Below are 22,844 nucleotides of genomic sequence, written 5' to 3'. Positions count from 1 at the left end.
TATGTAGTGAATCTAATGTAGGACACTCCAGTGATTATATACGTGGTACGTTTTCTGAACTGCATACTGATATTGAAGAAAACTGCGGTACTGATATCTTGCATTGTTCTGGCTGTGATGTTGTATCATGACAACTAAGCTGGTGTTTTCCTTTTCCGGTCCCTTCCTCTGGCGTTTGTTGTAAATATTCATTGAACACCATCTTTACTTGTTGAAGTCTTATCTTTTAAAGTAGTTGATGAATTTCATCAACGCACGTAGATTCTTTCTGGATCGGCTCTACTCCATACTCCATCTCTTTGTACCTCCCCGAACCACTGGTATTTGTATCCGTCCTTTTTTGACATCTCAGGGTGTCTTTTTGAACGCCATCCAAGCTGTTACAAAATTTGTAAGTTCTACATAACAGTTGTGAGGCTGCCTGGATAATGCTGTATTGTTGTGAAAAAATTATGGGTTTCTGTGTTTTATAGCTTCTATTGTATAGTATAGATAGATCGATTGATCGGTAATCGATCTATTGTAAAAGCATCATTTAACATGTGCACACATTAACAATACAACATTTTCTATCATTATTGCAATGCAAAAAGATTTTCCAAGATTTTCCAACCGGTACCAGCCACCCTCCTCTTGCAAGGGAATAGTCAACTTGGCAACTTGCCATGTTTAAGAAGTAATTGCAGTACTGTGGCCATTTTAAAGAGAGCGTGCTATGGTTAGGTCACATAATCCTTCCATAAGAGCTTCCGTTCGCTCTCTCAACTCTCACTCGCTTCTATTCTCTCTCTCTCTCTCTCAATTCTCGCTCTATTTTTTAGCTCTCAATCTTACCTCTCTCAAATTTCAATTCTCGCTCGAAAATTGCTTTTACGCTCGCAGTCACGCTTTCGCTGACGCAAGTGGACATGCATTATGTGACTTAGGTATTATGTGACTTAGGTACTGGGTAGTTCAACCACCCCGTCTCCTTGAGCTGAATTTCTTTGTACTCATTTTCGTTTCTACAGGCGCATTTTAGATAATTAGATTGCAAAATTTTTTTAATCATCCGGCAAAATTCTTGTGCAATCTGAGTGAGAATATATCAGAAGGACCCGATTTCTCTACTCGTCTTGCGGAAGTATCTTACACGCAAATGTGATCCATTTAAAACACTTTTGGACAGCAACCGCAGACAAGCCGTTTGGAGGGGCATCTACTCTCCATTCAATTCTTCAACTGACCAAAGAGACTTGAATGTTAGTAGTTTGATTCTCTGTTTTGATTCCCTCTACTATGAATGCCTCTCTGCCCTATCTGTTCCTCTGCAGCTCTCTCTCTCTCTCTCTCTCTTGCATGAGAGAGAAACAGAGAGAGATTCCCTTATTAATGGCAAAGGCGTTATTGGTTCGATTAAGGCAGCGAGTATCACCATCATGGGCAATCGGTAGTAAAAGTAAACCAGAGAGAGAGAGAGAGAGAGAGAGAGAGAGAGAGAGCAGTGACTTTTCTTTTTCTGTACAATTTTTTCTTGCTTACTTTATTTGATTGTTGTTGAGTCCCTTGCTTTTCAATTAATGCGGGTCGCCCCCACCTCTCCCATGAAAGACAGCTCTGTGCCTACGAAAATGAATGTGTGTTTTGGTACATTGTTTACGGGAGATGCTAGTGACTGCAAGTGGTGGATAATAATGGGGTTTGGACAATAGAGAGTAGTAAGAACTTATAATCTTGGTCGTCGATGATTCAAACTTGTTAGAGACTCCCAAGAGAAAAAAACTCATTCCCTGAACAGTTTTTCTAAAGTCTGAATCATTGATTGTCGAGATAGACGGTGGTTTAGAAATTAGTTGCTTTTACTTAACCTACTTTTGTGGGAAGTCAAGTTTTGAAGGTCAAGCATGGTCTTCTATTCAACTCATGTTGGGTACAAGTCATCTGGTTGTCAACATAGAGAGTAAAAACTAGTGGAAGTTTTTTTTTTTTTCCCATGTTCGAGCAAGCTTTACCCATGTTCGAGCAAGTTTTACCCAATGTGTGGAGTACAAAATATTGCCGTGTAGGATCGGCGCAGCTTTGCTATGTGCTATTCAGTATTGATGGTGCTACCATAGTGGTTGGGGGTAATGTAACAATATGCCATTAAATTGATATGGTTTTAAATGGGACCCTGCTAATGAACGGTGGAATTTATCTCCAGGAATTAGTCGAGGATCCGAGGAGGGTATAAGCTGATCCGAATACCTGGCTACCAAAAACGATATACCATTGGACGTATACCTAAGGGGCATTTAAGCCATAATTGGGGTTTATGACGAGCATGAAGGTCATTTGGCAATCTTCAACTTTGGACTATGACCGATTAGATTAATTGATTTTGTGCAGTTTACAAGGTGAACTCACTTAAGCGTAGTGGCTATATTCAAGGGCGGAGGGAAGATGACTAAAGGCCCTTTGGCTCCGGTTCAGTTTCTTGTTAAACCTTTTTTTTTAAAAGAAGGTAATTTCAAATTTAAAAATTATATAAACCTTTTTTTTTTAAAAAGAGATAATTTCAAGCTCAAAAATCATATATTTATGTAAATAATTTTTCTATCAATATGGATCTTCTTTTATAGATCTCATTGAAATCCTTTAAACGATACAAAAAAAATCAAAAAAATATTTATTATTTTCATTATATTTTAGTTTGAAATTGCCTTATTTTTGAAAAAGAAGGTTTAGAAAAAAATTGGAACGGGCCTAAGTCATCTTCCATCCGCTCTTGAATATAGCCAAATGATCCCTTTGAGATTAAAAAATCACATAGAATACCTATAATTTTTTATTAGGTTTTTACACACCTCAATGGTTCTACTAGAAAGCAGTTTTAATTGGCCCTTTATTATTGCCAAACTCGACCAATCTAGGTATTTAATTGACACCGATACGTACAAATCCTGGCTCTGCCCTCCGATGAGGGTCAATTATTGGGTACTTTCGAAGTATCATGTGGTATTGTCATGTGGTACTCTCCGTAAATAAAAGTTTAACGTCACACAATGTGGGTCGCTAACTCATTGTCTTCCAGCATAACAAAAATGAATGATACCGTCGTCGTAATTCATTGCTAGTAAATGTTTAAAAGTATCACGTAGACAACGCCTCCTCGTGAGTGTACGTGGGAACGTTGAATGCCCCTTGTGGAGTGTAACTGACATGCATGGTGGTCTGTCTAGAGAGAGAGAGAGAATAATGGGGGTGAGTTGAATGCAGTGGCCCTCCTTTTCTGCTTTGGTAGTCGCAGTTTTAAATGCCCTTCTACAGTCTCATCTTCCTCCCCACACCCCCTAGCCTCCTCTTAATATACCCACCCCCAGACATTCTCCACCACTCCCTCACCCTCACCCTCACCCTCTCCAACCAAAACCAAACAAACTCTGTCTCTCTCTCTCTCTCTCTCTCTCTCTAGACTTTTCATCGGGTGGATTTTGGCAAGATGTGTGTATGAGATAGTTACTCTGATATTGGCCGGGTTCACTCAGACGAAAAATCCAAACCCATGCATTTTCATGCAGATGGATCACTGGGGTTTTGTGTATTTGATTTGATTGAGCCGTGCCAATATCTCAGTTTCTTTTTCAGTATTCCAATCCCTTTCAATTAATCACCATGTCCAACTCCACAGATCAAAGATGCAAGAAAGCTCATGAAAAGGTTTGTTTAAGTTCTGCCGTGAATTGATTTACTACTTAAAACTTTGAGTTTAATTGGTTGTTATTTCTGAATAAAGCGCCTTTGACGGTTATGGAATTGGATCATCTCGAGTCCTTAATTTGAACTGAACAGAATATATAGTCCAAATATGGATCGTCTATTACCGCAATTAATAGTTGCGGATTTGGCTAAGACTCTCGAAGTAAATCCTAATAATTAATACAAATGTATAGTTCGTATTTGGACTATATCCTGTTCACCTCAATCTCAACACCGCATATTTTTGTGTAGAGTCCATCACTAATATATCTTAGAGAAATATGTTGTGTCGTGAAAGAGCTACCTCAGAGATTCAGTATGACGGAATATGTTTGCTGGACATGAAGTTGAATTTTAAAAGTAATAAATGACGTGATATTTATATAAGTGTTATAAACAGTTATTTTTTGAGTTGATGCGCTTAAATTTGTTAAAATATGCCATAGAATCTAATTGTTCGGCTGAAAAAGACACTATGGATTATTTTTTGTCCTTATTTAAATTTTTTTTATTTGTTGATTTTTTTATCAAATTTTTTTTTGGATTATTGCTTCGACAGGACGAAAGAAATCTAAAAAGAAAAAAATTATGACCGAAACTCAATTTTTTTTGAATAAAGAAAAAAATAAGCCAATAAACTAATTTTTTTCGTCTTTATTCAAAAAAATAGGTGTTAATCGTAATTTTTTACTTTTTAGATTCTTTTTGTCATAAAGAAGCGGTAATCCATAAAAAAATTGACAAAAAATTAACAAATACAAAAAAAAATTGAATAAAAACAAAAAATAATCCAGAATGAATTATTTAACCGAACAAAGTAAGTAATGTTTTATAGCTTCAACACAGTTTCTCGTATTTCAATACAATTTCTGCATTTTAGTACTATGTTCCACTGAGTTCTATCTGAACGCATCTGTCGGTGAAATAATTAAGTCCATTGAAAAATATAATTTCCCTCTTAATATGGTTTTTGTATAAATCAGGTATTCAAGCCAGATTGTGAGGGTCCCAATTAAAATCAGAATTAAAATCAGAACAAAGTAACCTGTAATATGGGTTTCTTGTGCAATATTTTCATCCTGCCTGACTAAGTCGTGGGTTCACCTAGTCCGAGGGTATGTGGGACTCGTGGCCAATAAATTCGTGTTTTTTGGTAATTGACGACGCATTAAAAACTTAAATTAGGAGTTTGCAAGTCGGGGTTATACAGCCCCAATCAAATTCGCATAAAATAAGTTAGCAATACAATAAGGAAAATAAGGGTAGATATGAAAATCTCCCACCGAAACCGATACGTCATTTGTCAACACATCTGCACAATGATTAACGTACGGCAAACCATCCACTTGGTAACATTTTACTTGATTGCAGGTCTCTAATGCAGGAGTTTGAAGCGGTGCAAATGGACCCCTCCCCAATGTATCTAGAAGGTGTACTAAAATTAAAGAGGATTCGGAATTCTCTTTCATTCCAAAGCATAACATGTATTCATGCACTTTATGCTCCCGTGATAAGTTGAATTTATTGAAATGGGTAAATAAACTGAGAAGAGTATAAACTAATAGAGTTCACAGAACAGCAGGCCGGCCGGTCCTGGGACTAGGCCCAAGCAATACGTAAGGTCCCTAAAATGGCCCCAATTTAGGGGACCCAGGCAAGAAAATAATAGACCCAAAAGCTAACCCAAGTTACCCAACTCAGTTAGGGCCCATTGAATTTTTAGAAGTAGGCCTAATTGACAAAAGGAAGCCCAATGTTTGGCTTGGGTGTTTCAGCAAGAACTGCAGGGAAAAAGAAAAAATCGAAAATCCATTTTTAACTATAATCCTAAATCAAAATCAATAAACCCAAAAATTTCTTCTTCAAAATCTATTAAGTATTAACCCCAACATCGACGTCAAGCTTGGAAGCTTCGGCCGACGCCACTTAATTTTGTGCCTTCGCCTTCTTAAATTGAGGTTTCGCCTAGCACCCCAATAAATTCAGGGCCAGCCTTGCAAAATAGTCACATTAGTAGGGACGGCTGCAAGATTTTAGTTCAACGGTAGCAAAATATATTAAAAAAACTTTGTATACATGACACTTTATAAAATAAATACATTTATTTTGGTTGAAAACTTATCACGATGACAGAATAATGCAGCAACTGTTTTCTTGTGAGCTTTCTTAAGTAGTATTTTGTTCTAGAGTTTCATATCGCATGGGAGTGTAAGAGGTTTAAGTTGTAAGCAAAAGGAAATGCCTTTGCGCACAAACGCGGCAAAACGTGGCCGCCAGTTACCTTAAATTATACAATCGTCGTTAGTTCGATTGGTTGGTGGATTTACTAATCATACATTTATTTTGTTTTGGTTGAAAACTTAAATTATACTTATTACAATTGTAGTTTTCATATCACTTGTAGGGAGTCTGGTGGATCTTTTCGTGAGGCTTTTGTTTGGCACAAAATTTTGGATTTGAAAGAGCCAACAAAGTTGGTCCACTTTATTGGAATCAGAATTCCATTACAAATTGGGCCTAAAGATGCTATTATTACTCCTATAAAAATTGGGTGATTCATCGGCCTCTCCTCCCCAGTTTGGCCTGGTCAAGGTCGGAGACTTGGGATTTACTCAATTGTAAAGTTTCAGCTCGAAACTTTCAAGGCGTTATCAACTTTCTTGGGACTAGTTTATAGTACAAGGCTTTGTTCCAATTTTAATTTAGATCTCTGCAAATGAACGGTGAAATTAGACCTTTTTACTCCGATTTTAATTTAAATCCCTGCAAATGAACGACGAGATTAGAGCTCCACGATTGCTCTTAGTGCCCATAAGCCGGCTCGGAGAGCTGACTGATGGAAAACACAAGAATAAACATATTCAAATACACATGGTCTCAATTTCTCCCCATTTAAAATCTGCTATAGTGCTATAGCGAGAGGCGTGCAATGAACGCTACCCTTTGGCATCTCCGATACAATAACATACTGTATAAACATACCCTTTTGTCTCTCCCTTGAGACCGACCTTTGCGTGGTCACCTTTTCATCTCCATATGCAGTGCAGACACATTGTGGATAATTTTTCATGTTTCCTTTTCTACTTGTTGGGGCCTGGGGGGATAAAGAAGAGAATGTAAGATGAGGCATTCAACATGTGGAGAAATTTCTCAGTGTCGGGTGGGCACGGACCACGTGGTGCCGAGTACGCATCTTGACAATCCAAACATGTTTTGGACGGTTCAAATCTATTTGGGCTTGTGGGGGTGTTTTGGTAATTTATACTAAAAAATTATCCAAACAGATTTAAGCCATCCTAAATATGCTTGGACGGCTAAGGCCGTGCTCGGCACCACGTGGCCATGCCCGCCCGACACTGAATAACTTCTCCAACATGTGACACTTTTCAACATCCACTTTACTAACCAAAGAGCCTGCCTTCAAAGAGATTGCAAAGTGGAACGGTCAAACTTTTCAAACTTAAACTACTGGAAGTTTGTCCGGTTGGATAGATATTAGGTAGGAGACTAATAAATTTTTTTTACCCACGGTGCAAAATTCTATTTTTTCACCATCACATTTTGCGGTCTTACCGCGTATTTATTATTAATCTAAACTGTTTGTTTTGTAAACCCCACATAGTAGTGTATCCATTTGAAAAATAAACTTGATCGGATATGGATAGGAATATCAAGAATTGAATTTTGTTTTGTAAAATGGATAGTTTATCTTTATTATTATTGACAGAAATTAGATCGTTAATTTTATAAACCAAAACTCAATTGATATATTTATCGACTTCTAATCAAGCTGATTTTTTGTATGACAATACTATATTGCGGGCCTTAAAATATGAACAGTTCATATCACAACAATAAACACTTGGTGAGACCCATAATAAGCGATAGTGAAAAAGTAGGGTTTTGCACCGGTGATAGAATTTAGACCCCGTTCCAGAAACCTTCTTAAAAAATAAGCAACTTATTTTACATTTTCAAACTTAAAAATAATGTAAATGAAAAATAAATTTTCATTTTTTTTTGCCTCGTATAAAAGATCTCGATGAGATCTTTCAAATAAGATTCATATTGCATATTTTTAGATTTCAATAAGTTCATAATTTTTAAATTTGAAATTGCCTTCTTAAAAAATAAGAACTGTTTTCCCGTTGCGGAATGGGCACTTATTCTCATTAGATAATTGTCAGAAATTATGATACAAAAGAGTTCACTTGTTCAGATTGTTCTTTCGTTTCTCTCTTTCTGTAACATGAATTACGCATTTCTGTACTTGAATTTAAACCTCTTGTATTTTTTTTTCACGATTAAACCCCTCAATTTTTTTTTCTTCCTCGCTCAGTCAAAGACAGACCCTTTACGCCGGAACTAGAGAATTTACAAAAAAAATATTTTTTTGCAACCCGACACCAAGTACGGAATCTAATCAATTTTCATGATTTATAAATCCACCAATCAATCGAACTAAATTGTCTCTATTCAATTTTTGTGGTCCTTGTGGATAATGTCTTATCAAAATTGCTATGGGTACACCATTTGGTGTACACGAAATGTACACTGTCTTCCATAGAACCCAATTAGAGATCTCATCTAAATGATCAGAGCTGCTTAACTTTTTCAAAATATTTTTTTAAGTATCATTGTAAAAACTCAACTCCATTGGATATCGATAAATGCTTGATCGATTCTACGCCTGATTTGCTGATAGGAAATTGGGCGTAGAATCGATCAAGTCTTTACCGATATCTGACGGAGCTGAATTTTTACACCACTACTTAAAAAAATGTTTTAAAAATATTAAGCAGATCTGATCATTTGTGTGGAACCCTTAAATGAATCCTATAGAAGGAGGTGTACACTTGGTGTACACCAAATGGTGTACCCATAGCAGGTCTCATGTCTTATCTACAAATAAGGGAATAATTTAATAAGGTAAAATAAGTTTGCTGGCGGGCACGTTTTGCCGCCTACAAAATGTCGGTCCAGGCATGGTCAGCTCAACCTGCTTTCTGAAAGTCAGGGTATTGCGTGTTGCCACGTCCGACTCTTCCATATCCTTGCACGTGGACTCCACCTCAGCAAGTTGGATTAGTCAGAAAAAAATAAAATTAAATAGCAATGCTATAGTGACCGACCAAAGTTTTTGGAAAAGTTTTCAATACACATGTAACGCTCTGATTTTTCAAGAAATTTCGAAAGCTTTAACTCTAAAATATATTGAATTTACAAACTATTAGGCCCCTATTTATCCTTATACAAAAATTACAATCTTAAAATAATACAAAAATCTATATACATTTATTTGACAAAAGCAACTCCAGAGCGACTCTAGTTTTGACAGGAATTCCAAGCAACGTTGGCCCAGACTCCATTTCAGGGGTCCCATCTGCATCAACTGTTCCACTGTGGAATCCTGCACACTCTGGCAAATTGAACGCCGAAGCAAACGATTTGCCAGGATACAAACGTATCATGAGTGATAATTCACTAAGTAGAAATCCTAAAACTCAATAACACAATATGCAGATCAACAATATAATAATTCATAATACACAGAAGGTACAAAATAATAACACATCGTCTTTTTTTTTTACTATCCATCATCTTACATCTAATCTAAGGATCATCTCCACGAGATCTTTTCCTCCCACATCCATTAACTACAACCGTCTCATGGGTCCACCCTTCCTTTTGCTTATCCTACACCAGGGTCCTAGGTGAGCGCACCTAAGTTATGTACCGAGCATGTTCTCACTTACGACCATAACAGGGAGGATTCAGTCATCCCATGACGTATCGTACATTAGGGTCGGACATCCACTACCCCACGCTAACTATAACCGTCTCATGGAACCCATTCTCTTCCTCAAGAGAAACTTGCCATGACGTATTATATATCAACGTCTCACTAACTATAACCGTCTCATGGGACCCATTCTCCTCCTCGAAGAGAAACTTTCCATGACGAATCATACGTTAGTGTCACAACACTGGGCCCCGCAGGTAATCCATTTTAACACAGGGCCCATAGGTTACCTTTGCCATCACCATGGCTCAATTCACAATCTACACAGTACTCACACTTTCAACACTTTACCATTTTTCATTTACTTATCATTGTCTACATGATTCACTACTCGTAACCACCCCGGGAACCTATTTGTCCAATCTACAGTCACAACAAAATATCACATGATTCAACATTTCAACTAAAAGTACTAACAACACATAATCATGCGATAAAATTAATCATGTCATAGAATTAATCATGTGAGTAACAAAATAATATTCAATCAAATAATTAATTACTACACTTAAAATTAAGTCTATTTCTCTCGTTTAGAAATTTTATAAAACATTTCTACTATTTAAACATTTTCTTTAACTTTCATATTATTCATAGATTTTACAACTAATTTTATTGAAAAATACCTATTGCTAAATTTAGTATTTACTAACTATATTAAATATTAATATGAGATTTTTATAACAACAAAATTATGCGAGGCTATTTTAGTCAATATTTATTAGAGTTAAAGATTAACTAATATATAATCTAAAATATTTCTTGTTTACAATCTAAATAAATTTTTACTAGTAAAATATTCTTGTAAATATTTCATAAACATTTATCTACCCCAATAATTTATTAAACACGTAAACGTCCACTCAAATACAAATCAACAATGCATCATCAATAATAATTTCACAATCAAACACTTGTTAACCGATCATAAATTTTCACAGGGTATAATACTAATCATTCTAGCACAACCGAACTGAATTTTAATATAAACAGGACTAAAAATAAATTAACAATTTAACAGCAGGTGCTTCAATAAACTTTAAATCTAAGTCCTAACTCCATTAAAATGCAGATTAAGGTTTCGGGTTTCCGGAAAACTACCTCAAACACGATTTTAAGTCCGGATAAGTGTTGTATGGTGTCCGTAGATCACCGTGGTGGTTCTGAAATCTTGAGGCAGCATCCGGCGGCACTCCAACAGGGCCCGCAGCGGCGGTGTGCCCACACCTACGGTCACACCTACGGTCACAACTCTCTCTCTCCCTATTCTAGACTCAACAATAGAATTGAGAGTAAAATAATATACTGGTATATTCAATTTTCGAATTTATGTGGGTATGTAAATTAGAGAGAATAAGGTAGTGAGAATGTGAGAGGATAAGTGTAGAAGTGGTGGAATGAGGAAGGAGAGTGATACTGATAATGATAAAAAGATAGGGGACAAGTGTCACATTTGGGAGGGGGGGGGGGTTTCAATTCTAATGTATGTGGACGCATGTATGTACATTGTGAGAATGTATCTGGACGCTTTTATATATAGGATGAGAGAGAGAAGTGGAGAGTTAGTTTGAATAGAGTTCTACTTAGGGTTTAGATAGGAAAGATAAGAGATGAATATGAATCACTGATTTCCTGTATATCTAAAATTTAAATACATATCTTATTCAATAGTACAAATAATATCAATTGTACACATAATAATATATTTTAATTATTCAATCTAATTAATTATTGAATTAGAAATTTAACAATATAAATTTGTATTAAAAAAAAAATTCGGTCGAAAATTCGGGTCGTTACAACACACCATTTTAAGATGTGTACCATATGCATCTATCGTGTGATTCATATTGTGTCATCTCATAATTTTTTTTTCTTGTAGAACCGGTTATTCATAACATTTTATTTCGTATCGTAACTTTTATACTAAAAATTTGTTACTTTTCATTAATATGATTCGTAACTTTTTAGCAATAGATTCATAATATTTGGGAAATCATAATGTTTTGGTGCGTTTCAATAATGGTGCATGTGATACACACCCAAATGAACGGTGTGTATTGTAGCACTTCTCAAGTTTGGGTATCATATGACGTGGCATCATTTTTATTAGCAAAATATACTTGACTACATGACATATATTGTATATTCTACCAATACACTAATGGCACATTACATTATATCCGGAATGTCATATCCAAACATGGTCACCAAAATATTAGCGAATTTTAAAACCACACTCAATTGGCACAAACAAATGGATGAATAAGGGTGTGTTTTACTAACTAAAATAAGTACTTATTTTTTGAGGTAAAGATGATGTATTGTCACAAAATGACCTGTCTCATAAAATAATAAATAAATAGGTAGAAAATAAAAATCTTAACAGAACAGAGCCTAACCGAATAAAACGGTTTTATTCTAAACTCTTATTACTCAGCAAATATAATTTTTTTTTTTTAACAGACAGCAAATATAATTTGCAAGATTCACTTTACAAGTATCCTTAAAATAATGTCAAGGTAACGAGGAGACTCTTGGTGATCAAGGTGCAAAACCATAATAGTGTAATTTTAGAAAATGCACTTGCAAAGTAATTTCAAAAAGGATTTTGATTACTGTGATTTTCACACCCTACAAAATACTACTCCCTTGGTCCAAAAATATTAGTCCTTTTTGGGGATTTGTGTTATTTTTCTATTAATTATATCCTGCAATCTATATGATTATAGGTGATTTTGAAAATATGTTTCTAATAGTACTAAACAAGATCTATCAAATAAGATTCACAAACCTATAAAATAGTACTCCCTCCGTCCCATAATGTTTGACATTTTCACTATTCCAGCCTTATGAAAAAATTAACAATATCTTTTAATCCATAATTTTTTTTATAAGCAATATGGATTTTGTTTGATAGAGTTTAATTTGTTTTATTATACAAAGTTTAAAAAATTGCCTAAAACATTATGAATTGAAAGATATATGCAATTTAAAAATAGCATGCATTCCTGAAAATGCCAAACATTATGAGACGGAGGAAGTATTACCAATTGAAAAATCCAACCAATTTACGAGGAAGAGTATTAGGTTATGATGGAACGAAGGAATAAAAAATGGAAATGGATGAAGTAGTATTAATGAAGTGCAAATAACATTTTGAGGAGTGCGAAAAGTGAAATTTGCACTCCAAAAATAGAGCGCCAATGGTATTCACACCCCACTTTTGGAGTGCAAAAAATATTTTGTGAAGTACGAATGTCAATTTCCTTACATTGGCTTTTTCCCAAAGAGGAATGATTATGGTATCCATTTTAATTGATAACTCCACTATAATATTTGTCTTTGGTATTTTTATCATGCGTATTTTGGATACTAAAAATTGAAATATAGTATAACCATAAAAAATAAAGTGTTAAAATTAATTAAGAAGGGAATTTAGAATGTCACTTCTAAAAGAAAGTACAGTTATCAATTTAAAAAGTGACATTATTAATTTTTATATAAAATTAATTTTGTTATTTTCTTAGAAGATAACGTTATAAATTTGGAGAGTGGAATTATGAATATCCAATCAGTTCTCTCTCTCAAATGAGAACAAATCAAATAACATTCGTCTTCCTACTACTGAACCTATCACGTGGGCCACCGTCTAACCAGGTCTAGGCCCATAAAGAATCACACAATAAAGTGAACCAAAACTCAAAAGAATCTTCACTCTCTCTCCTCCCTCTCTCTCTCTCTCTCTCTTGATCGCTCGCTGAAACGCCACCTCGAATTATACTTCGGGATTGGATTACGGGAGTTCCTTGCGTGGTCAAATACGAATTCGTTCCGAATTCAGTTCGATTTCGACTTCTTTTTTGCTTCCGCTGATGGCGATGGACGAAGGCGACGAGAGCTGCGGCAGCAGACCGGCGGATTCGAAGCAGAACCGACAGAACAGAGAGAGGCTCGAAGTGTTCAACGAGGTGCTCGGTCGGCTCCAGCAATTGGATCACGAAGAAGCCAGACTCCCCGGTTTCGAAGACCAGCTCTGGCTTCACTTCGAGCGTCTCCCTCCTAGGTACCACTCTCTTCCAAGTCGCATCATACTGCGCGTGCGAGAGCATGAGCGAGAGCGTAAAAGCGTCTTGAAAATGTATTCTGAACTGCTGAATTTGTGAGCGCTAGAATTAAGAGCGCGCGAGTGAACGCAGAGCGACGTGACCCGGCGGTTGAATTTTCACCTTTCATGTATGATTTGATATCACCTTTCATGTGTAGCAACAAAATAGTTAATACCAGCCCACCCAACGTTGAAATTCTTCGTCTGGTCCTAGCTTTCCAATTTTCATTCTCCCACTTCGTTCTTATTGGCCGCCGGGAAAGAGCGGGAAATGAAAAGAAACTACTTACACTTCAACTCATGTCATGATATTCCAATTCCATATCCTTCCACGTGGATTGGCAGCAAATTATGTCTGTTCATGATGTAAAGAATGAAGTTGTTGTTCTCTAAGTATATTATTATCTGATGCTTTTAGATGAATTGGTGGACAACTAATCCAATAGGATATGAGATCAGGAAATAGATACTGTGTTTTTGTGTTTGAATCTCACTGCCTGCGTGACAATTAAAACTACGAGCACTTGTTTGGCATGTGTATGGGAGAGGCCGAGAGAGTATGACCATAATTGACGGGGCGTGTTGAGGAGCTAAATAAATCGAGTTATCACTTTTCTAATGGGTTAAGGTTTTAGACGAGTCAGGGGTCAACAATTTAATAAGCTCGGCGTCAAGGATTCTTTCTATTATTTCTTGTGGATGCTATTTCGATGCTTGAAAACATCCTTGCATGCATACGAATTGGTTTGGTAATTTACATATCATTGTTCTCTCTCTCTCTCTCTCTCTCTCTCTCTGTTAAGATGTTGGATGAGGAACTTTACTGGTACTATGTAGATATGCATTGGATGTAAACGTGGAAAGGTCGGAAGATGTGCTGACGCATAAGAGACTACTTCATCTTGCAGAGGACCCTGCATGTAGACTTGCATTTGAAGTTCGACTTGTGCAGGTAAGCAGCATTTGGGTGCATTCCATTGCCAATCTAAGCAACTCTTCGTTGTGCATTCATTTGCACGCATCCATCGCGACCCTTGTCTTCAAGATGTTCTGTGGTGGACTAATTTATCACATGTTTGGAATAGACCCTGTGATTTTATCTTGTCATCGTGATATTTAACCTACTTAGTAGTGTTTAAGGTCACCTTGCGACATGACATTTATGGCTAGTTAGTGGAGTAAGCTATTGGGTGGGACATATTTGTTGAAGCAAAATAGTAATTCATCCAGCATTCTTTTATGTGATTTTTTACACAACAGATCTTTGTTTACAGCCTGTAATTATTACAGGCTTGTGCAAAAAGTTGAGTTAGTGATGCGAAAGAGGCGGGCCAAATGTTGTCTAACACATGTTGAAGACTTCCATGGTTCCATCATAACCACATTCCAAGAGGGATGGCTGCTTAGTCAGTAAGATGCATTTAGCATTCTCTCCATTGTCTCCTATTTTTTAGCCTTTCTCGTGACTCTGTAAGATACCTTACCAGCATAAACCCTTGACCAACTCGACAATCCAATATTGCATATTTGTTCCTATTCACTCCTCAGAAAGCCTTGCGGATGTTGTTGACAAATATTATTGCAAAAGGTTTCTTTTATGTCCCTAACACACTTCTTTGGCACACATGCATGATAAGGAGGAACACAGGACTTTGTGCGATTTGGTTTTCCATTGACATGGTGTTTAAGTAAGGCAAGGCAACCTCTTGATTTGTCACATGCAAGTGGCACCTTGTCATTCTACGTGGCTGTTTAAGTAAGCCAACATCTTGATCGTACCATGCAAGTAGCCCTTTGTTTCTGTTTATACCCAATGCATGGTCTGACTTCCTATTGCCAGTTTGTCACCAGTAGCCATTAATAACTGGACATTGTTTGTTCATTGGATTCACATTTCGCAAAACTCCTATGGACGACAAGGTTGGCCCCAAACTTATGTCTGTTACGTAAGACATGGGTGGTGCCTCAGTAAAGCATCTTATGGAATGACTTTCCAAAGGGTTGTCTCATGGCATCCAAGTTGACAGAGATAAATAGAACAAATATGGAGATCCATGATCAATCCTCATGTGGTTGATCATCCTTTTCATCAGGGGTAGGGTGGGGTTAAACTTGTGCGTAAAAGTGATGTACGAACCACACACCTGCCAAATGTTGTGGCCTGTGAGGGCACCATTCATGGGGGTTTTCACTCCATAATAGACTGGAGACTCTGGAAACTTTCTTTTTGATGCCTAAAGCCCACCCTCAAGTTGCTTGGAATTGTCCACACTTGAGAAATATAAAATCTATTTTCATGTAGCTATTTGTATATGCAGTGAATATGTATTATTTGGTGATGTGTTCTATTTTTGTGAAATTGCCATGTCGGCTATTTTGTATTGTATTGTATTGTATCCATTTGCACTGCTTTGCAGTACCATGTTTCTTAGGTATTTAGGTCTCTTTGCTTGCTTTTGGAATCTTTTACGAGCTTTTGATCTAATTTTCATTAGAGTTGTGGGCCTTACGGATCGTAACATGCAGGTTCATCCTACCTCTTGCGGAACCTCAGTTGACTCTGATCGTTTGGATTCTCTAGTCAATGATGATGCTCAAAGTAATGTGAACCATTCAAGTAGATTGGGGTAAACTATTACTGATATAATATTTACCAACTACCTTTCGAAGAAACTAGTGCCAATGTCACCTTTTCAGCTATATTTTCTTTTTCTTTTTTTCCCCGCATACTTGGTAAGTTTGTAGTTTTAATTGAATTACGCTTCTCTTTTTCTCTCCAGAAACCATCCACCACCTACCTTTGGCTCATCGCCTAATCTTGAAGCCCTCGCACTTCACGTTAACGGGTCTCAAGTTGAAGATGGTGATAGTGTCGTTCATTCTGCTTCACGGTTTTCCCGGTAAGACTTGTTTTTATGCTTTCAACTCTAGCATGAGTAATTTCCCCGGTTTGTCCCTAGGAGAAGATTTAACATCCAAGGCATCCTGACTCTTGAGTGCCATTTTTCATTCCGTCTAAGATCTCTTTGAACTTTTGGTTCACGCAAATCTCTTTGAAATCAAGTTTTAGTTACTGGAGGTGGATTGATTTAATCGATTATTGGCTGTCTGTCTTCCTATATTATGTTGCCATCTTCTTGATATTTTTGCATAATCTTCCTCATAGACATCACTATATCTGGACTTCTGGATGCTCAAATTATTGTGCAAAAGATGAACATAACTTAGGGTCTTGAGATTTAGATTATTTCGATACATTATGACTATTCTGTGGTAACTAATTTCTTGCACCAATGAGCTATAAATTTTCCACTTGAAATGACATTTTAAAGTGGTTATCATACAGGCCAATGCACGAGATCACTTTTTCAACAGTAGACAAGCCAAAACTCCTTAGTCAGGTAGGTCTCTATGTAATTTTTTTTCCATCATTTTTTTTCTATGCCCATACCCCCAATGATTGGGGACTACATGGGTTCTGTTGTTGGTGTGTGTATTTATTTTCTATGCCGGAGTCAGTAATTTCACATCTTCTTTACAAGTTTCTCATTTGTATGCAAATATATGTTTTTTCTATCAAGTGACAATATAAATACATGCATACCGTATCTCAGAATATAGCTCATTATACAAGGAAGTAAGGGGCAAATTTATGGTTTGCTTACAGCTTTCAAGCCATGTGAAGAAGACAATTTTTTTTATAATCCAGTTTGGTTCTTGCTGTTGATATCGAAATAATATACCTTGCGTGTGAAGTACAGACTTTTTCCTTTGATTTCCATTGTAGGTCTCTCTCTCTCTCTCTCTCTCTCTCTCTCTCTCTCTCTCTCTATGAATTGGACTATTGGAGCCCATTCTGTGCAAACCGTAACATATGGGTCTGTACTTAATTAAGATGCACGATGCTGAGGACAGCATCCTTGAAGGTGATGTTGTAGTAGGAGTTTGAATGTTTCCTGAAGTCCTATATCATACCTTGTCCGGATTTCGTTGACACCTCTTTATCATTATCTCTCCATCTAGCTTATGCCTAGACATGCAGAGAAAGGAAAAAGGTCTATGTTCTCAAATCTGATAGTGTCCTTGTCCCTCTATCTAAGGTAGTTGGTTGTGCAGCACATGCTTCATTCCCTATTTGTCCTTGAACAATTGATATTAGTTAATAACTGTCGTAAAATTGGCAATCTGTAACATTTTTGTTGTTGTTAAACTTCGAATATTTGGCTTCAGACATGCTCCAGTTCTGTTGAGTATTTTGTTGATTTTGGGGGAGACGTGTATAATTGTGTAGGAGTCTGGGTATCTTTTCACAGAACTTTTGTAGGCAGTGGGTGTAGTTGGAACGTTGGATTGTGCCTCCTTTTAGAAAAAAAAGAACAATAGAAAGAAAAAGAACAAGCAAATTGAATTAAAAATACTCTGATGAGTTGTTAATTCAGGTGTATCCATTATAACATTCTAAAGTTCTTGTTCGATATTGTGATATCTATAATATCTTGAACTTCCAGTTGACTTCCTTGGTTTCTGAGATTGGACTGAACATTGAGGAAGCCCATGCTTTTTCAACTGTGGATGGTTTCTCCTTGGATGTCTTTGTTGTAGATGGTTGGCCTCACGAGGTATGGTCTTAGCATCTCTTGATTATGATTCATACTTTTGAGGAACATTTAGCCTTTCAAATTGTGAAATATCATGGCATTTCCACCTTGTGTGCTTTTTTATTCCTCGCAATGTATATATTCTCATCATTATCATTGAGTCATATTGTGGGTTTTGTGCACAAGGGTGCTTGTACTGTTTATTCACATGAGCTATAAGTGTGGTTGAGTTATATGTGTCCAGTGCCGTACTTTTATTGGAAGTGGAGTTTAATTTCAATTATATTTCCAAAGTGCATAAGTGATTCGCCTTTACTTTTTGACAATGTTATTTACTTTATCTCTAGGAGTTTTCATTGTGCTTCAGGATCAAACGTAAAAATAGTTGTGCTAAAGCAATGCACTCGGGTATAATATTTGATGTTTTACATCATGTGCAAGTGTAGAAAGCTGATATTATGTTCCTGATGGATGGTGAATTCTAGAAATACCTGAGGAAGCTGCAGTTGCATTTCTCCTTTTAGTTCTAAATATTTTAAAATTCCAGTTCTATATTTTTATTTATTTATTTATTTTGTTGTTGTTGTTGCAAATATGAGATTTCTGAAGACATGGGAAGTAACAAATATTCGATCACTATTCCATTGATGAAAATTGCGTGGGGTATCATTGAAAAAACTGCTGAGTCCAAACACGCGGTGGAGTAGAGGAAAGTTATTTTAACTAGGTTTTGGATATATGCAGAGCTATGTTTTCAACATGTTCATTTGTGTTCACTATACTGACAGATTGCCATATGTGCTTGATTTGTTCTTTTTCCATAGTGAGGATGAAACTAATTTCATCATTGTTGTTATTGATACTCGTTCTAGCCCTCTGCTTTTGCATTGGTTTTGATGCCTTCTCAAGTGTTTATTATTTTGAAGATTTAGGGACATGCAATTGGGCTTTCTTTCAATGGTTCTCTTTTGCTCTTTCATGACATGTTATTCTGATTAATTTCCATTTTGGAGACCTCTAGGATACTGAGCAGCTTCGACATGCATTGGAAAGGGAAATTCTGAAGTCCGAGGTTGTTACTCTCGACAAGGCTCATGTTTACAGCGTCAAGTTTGTTTCATGAATGTTTTATGTGGAGTCCATTAGTTCATTGTGAATGCTTTCCGCTGATTGAAGATAATCTTGGTGATTATGGTTGTTCTTATCATACTGTGCTACTGATGACAATATTTCACGATTTGTTGTAGTCAGCAGAGCATTGTCCAGTTGGCTGTTAGATTCTGTATGACTACTGTCAAAGTTTATGATTATTATTCTCCAAAACCATATTGAATAACAAGTTTCATTGGATTATTAAGTGCGAAAGTAATTAAGTCACTCTTCTTGGAGGTATAATTAGTACGGAAATCTAGTATTTTTTAGCACGCCACTATGTTTAATCTGTCAAGGGCCAATATTGGAATTGCTTGTCCATTTATCATCAATGTTTACCTTCCCTCATTGTTTCATAGTTGATGCTGGAATCACAATCGACGCAGAATGTTTTGTTCATTAAATTTTAGGAATGTAATTTCTCTCCAAGAACTTATGTCTATCTAATTATAGTGATGATACTTGAAGTGCCCTTAGACTTTAAAGACCTTCTGGACTCGATCAAGAGAAGCTAGTGCAAACGAGGTTACCTTCAGGAATTTGAAGATTTTTATCTGCCTTATGACTTATGTCTTGCAATCATCAACATAAGTTATAGCAAAATCTTTGGTAATGAGCATGGGCTTTGATGTGGGATTTACATTGTTCTTTTTGCATTTAATTTAGTTTCTATGTTTGTGAAGTTATAGGTTTCACTTTTTGATCATTTGATTTGGCAGTCTTTTTTCCATTGTCCTTGTAGATCCTTCGAGTCAACCTATCATTTGCAGTATTTTCTCTTAGTTCAAATGTTAAGTTACCAAACCTTAGCTCTCTGACATTGTCCCTAGCCATTCCTACCCTCTTTCCTCAATTTTTGAAGAATTGAATTCTGTTCTTTTTGCCGGTTCAACCTCATGTGTATTTGCGATTTCAAAGGCCTTTTGGTAGAAAATTTTAGGACTCTAATCAATCATACTATACTCAAGCTACTCACGATATCTTTAGTTCGTCCTTTTCAGTCACCCTGCAATATCTTTCTGTTTTTGTAAGTGATACTTGGTATATAAATTGTGTAGGGGGATTCTTCTTCAAATCAACCTTCGTTGTTTCCTACTAGTGAGCAAATCGAACCTCCATCTAAATCCTCTCCTGAATATGTAAAGATACCTACTGATGGATCTGATGTCTGGGAAATCGACGCCAGCCTGCTGAAATTCGCAAACAAAGTTGGATCTGGGTCATTTGGTGATCTGTGAGTTTTGTCGCTCTCCACATATATCTGATCTTATATTAGCTCTTAGTATGATCATGTCATTTGTCTTTTTCAGGTATAAAGGCACATATTGTAGTCAGGAGGTGGCTATCAAAGTCCTCAAGGCTGACCTTTTGAATAAAGATATGCTGACAGAGTTTGCCCAGGAAGTGTTTATTATGAGGTCTGTTAGGTTACATGTTCATATGTGTGGTAGGCACTGGTTGGTTCCTCCACTGTCCACAACCTACTTTTTCTGCTTTCTGATGTTCATTCCATGGTATTCCAGCTTTTAGTTCATACCTCAGACACATTCTCTATAAACAGAAGAGGAAACTGCTTTCACGATTGGTTTAAAAGATCTGACTTGTATATCTTTCTGAGGATTTCATAGAGGCAGTTGCTAAACTGGGAATTTTTTTTTTCGGGACAAATCTTTCAAAAAAAAAAAATGCTTCTTTATTGCATAGGTTAGGTATTCAATTATGCACAAAAGATTCATCTGGGGCCAGATGAAGAGGCTGCTCCCTGTCTATATGAAGTGAAATATAGTGATTTGGTAGATGGCCTGAGATAGATCCGGCACATATCTATTGGTGATTTTATGTAGAAATGGAATGTTCCTGGGTTCATGGAGCTAACTTGATAGTTGATCCACAATAGGTCATTAGACCTTCCATTTAGCAATTCTATTACTTTTTGTAACCAAGGGTTTGGTGCTTGTGCACTTGATATTTCTTATTGTGAAAATCTGGATGATGGTAGCCATTTATTTTGCACGGGGGATTGTGCCATAAGTTTTTTACCATGGGCTTACTGTATCAGTTACACTGCTCCCTATGAATATCAAACACTTCACTTAGGCGTGCCTTTGCCACTGATCTTCTTTGCCGCCTTCATCTTTTTTCTCTCATTGAATATCAATCACTTCCCATAGGCTCGCCTTTGTCCAACTGCTTTGCTTGTCTGATTCTTCTTCTTCATTTTTATAGCCATTCTAATGTAGCGGTTTATATTGTAATTCAACCCCAACATAGTCTTGATAGCTGCAAATCTATTATAAGTCTCTTCTATCTTTCCTGTTTTGGGGAACAATATTCCATCTTTTCTTATTTTGCTGACTTTTCTTGGTTCTTGCAGGAAGATTCGACACAAGAATGTTGTACAATTCATTGGCGCCTGCACAAGACCTCCAAACCTGTGTATTTTGACTGGTACTTGATGAGAAACATTTATTTTCAAGACATTGCCGGCTATTCTTTGGTGATTATGTGTTAGAGCTTGTCCCATATTGATTAATTATAGCCTCCAAAACTAGTATATGAGCCTGGGTGGCCTCTCCACTCATTGCCAAATGGTTTTGAGTTGGATGCTTTAACATGGTAACTGAGCTAAGCTTTCAAAGGCTTTTGGACAAGACACTCTTTACTTATTGCCCTGTTGTTTGTGCCTTAATCCTTGTGTCGTTACGATACCTATGTTATCCTCTATTTACCTCACCATGTATGGGTCATGGGCCGCATGTGAGGGGGAATGTTAGAACTTGTCCCCCATTGCAATTTGTTTTGACTTAGATGCTTTTACAGTATTACATCACCTTAAGGTTTTTAATTTTGCTGGAAAGGAAAAAGGTTGGAACTTGTCGCCAGAGTGGTTTGGACGATGAGAAAGTACCTTGGAGGCACGCCCGGGTGTTAGAAGTACCATGTGCGTCTACAATGGTTGAAGGAACCAATTATGGTCGACAGCCTGGTTGTAAATAGAGTAGACCAGACCTTGGTTGACCAGTTCTAGTTCCTCAAGACCAGAATACTAGGGTGGTGGACCAACTCACAAGTTCACCCAAAACCTGCTTTGTGGTCGGCCACCCTAGTCGAAGTTCAAAATTTTCTCGCCATGGGAGGCTTGGATATGTATAACAAGTCCTCTTTTAGGTAAGATTGATGAGTCTAATAGGTTCTTAACTGACTACACTACATAAATTTTCTTGATTCATTATTGTATGAGTGTTCTTCACATTGAGAGAGGGATTGGTTACCCGCTTTGAAGGGCAAGGCTACACCTCTTGGAGATAGGCTTGCTAGATTTCTTCTTTGAAGTTTACCTTCTACCCCATGTTATTGTGTTACTAAGGTATACACTTGTTGACCGCACAAACTTGCATGCTTGTCTCATCTAGAGACTTGTTTCAAGTTTTGTTTTGGTTGTATTATGCAGCTAAGCATGTTGTTG

At 36.7% G+C, this 22,844-nt stretch overlaps 1 protein-coding gene across 4 annotated transcripts in view; it reads left to right on the top strand.

Moving 5' to 3' along the window:
* Positions 1-13,197: 13,197 nt before the first annotated feature.
* The window catches only part of LOC131302525 (serine/threonine-protein kinase STY17-like), a 37,627-nt gene continuing 27,980 nt past the window's right edge, over positions 13,198-22,844 (top strand). For 2 of the 4 annotated variants that reach the window (XM_058329203.1, XM_058329201.1), the window contains exons 1-10: positions 13,199-13,586; positions 14,466-14,580; positions 16,155-16,255; positions 16,409-16,528; positions 16,975-17,029; positions 18,137-18,247; positions 19,248-19,298; positions 20,437-20,612; positions 20,689-20,796; positions 21,753-21,826. In XM_058329203.1, coding sequence (XP_058185186.1) covers positions 13,396-13,586; positions 14,466-14,580; positions 16,155-16,255; positions 16,409-16,528; positions 16,975-17,029; positions 18,137-18,247; positions 19,248-19,298; positions 20,437-20,612; positions 20,689-20,796; positions 21,753-21,826 — 1,102 coding nt within the window. In that variant the 5' untranslated portion in view covers positions 13,199-13,395. Of the gene's footprint in view, positions 13,587-14,465; positions 14,581-16,154; positions 16,256-16,408; positions 16,529-16,974; positions 17,030-18,136; positions 18,248-19,247; positions 19,299-20,436; positions 20,613-20,688; positions 20,797-21,752; positions 21,827-22,844 lie in introns of all 4 variants that reach the window. The other 2 variants (XM_058329204.1, XM_058329202.1) reach the window with 2 other exon arrangements.

The sequence above is a fragment of the Rhododendron vialii genome, chromosome 10a (genome assembly GCF_030253575.1).
Source record: "Rhododendron vialii isolate Sample 1 chromosome 10a, ASM3025357v1".
In the NCBI taxonomy this organism is placed as follows: domain Eukaryota; kingdom Viridiplantae; phylum Streptophyta; class Magnoliopsida; order Ericales; family Ericaceae; genus Rhododendron; species Rhododendron vialii.
The sequence above is the reverse complement of the archived record's forward strand: the minus strand, read 5'-3'. Positions and strand labels throughout refer to the sequence as shown.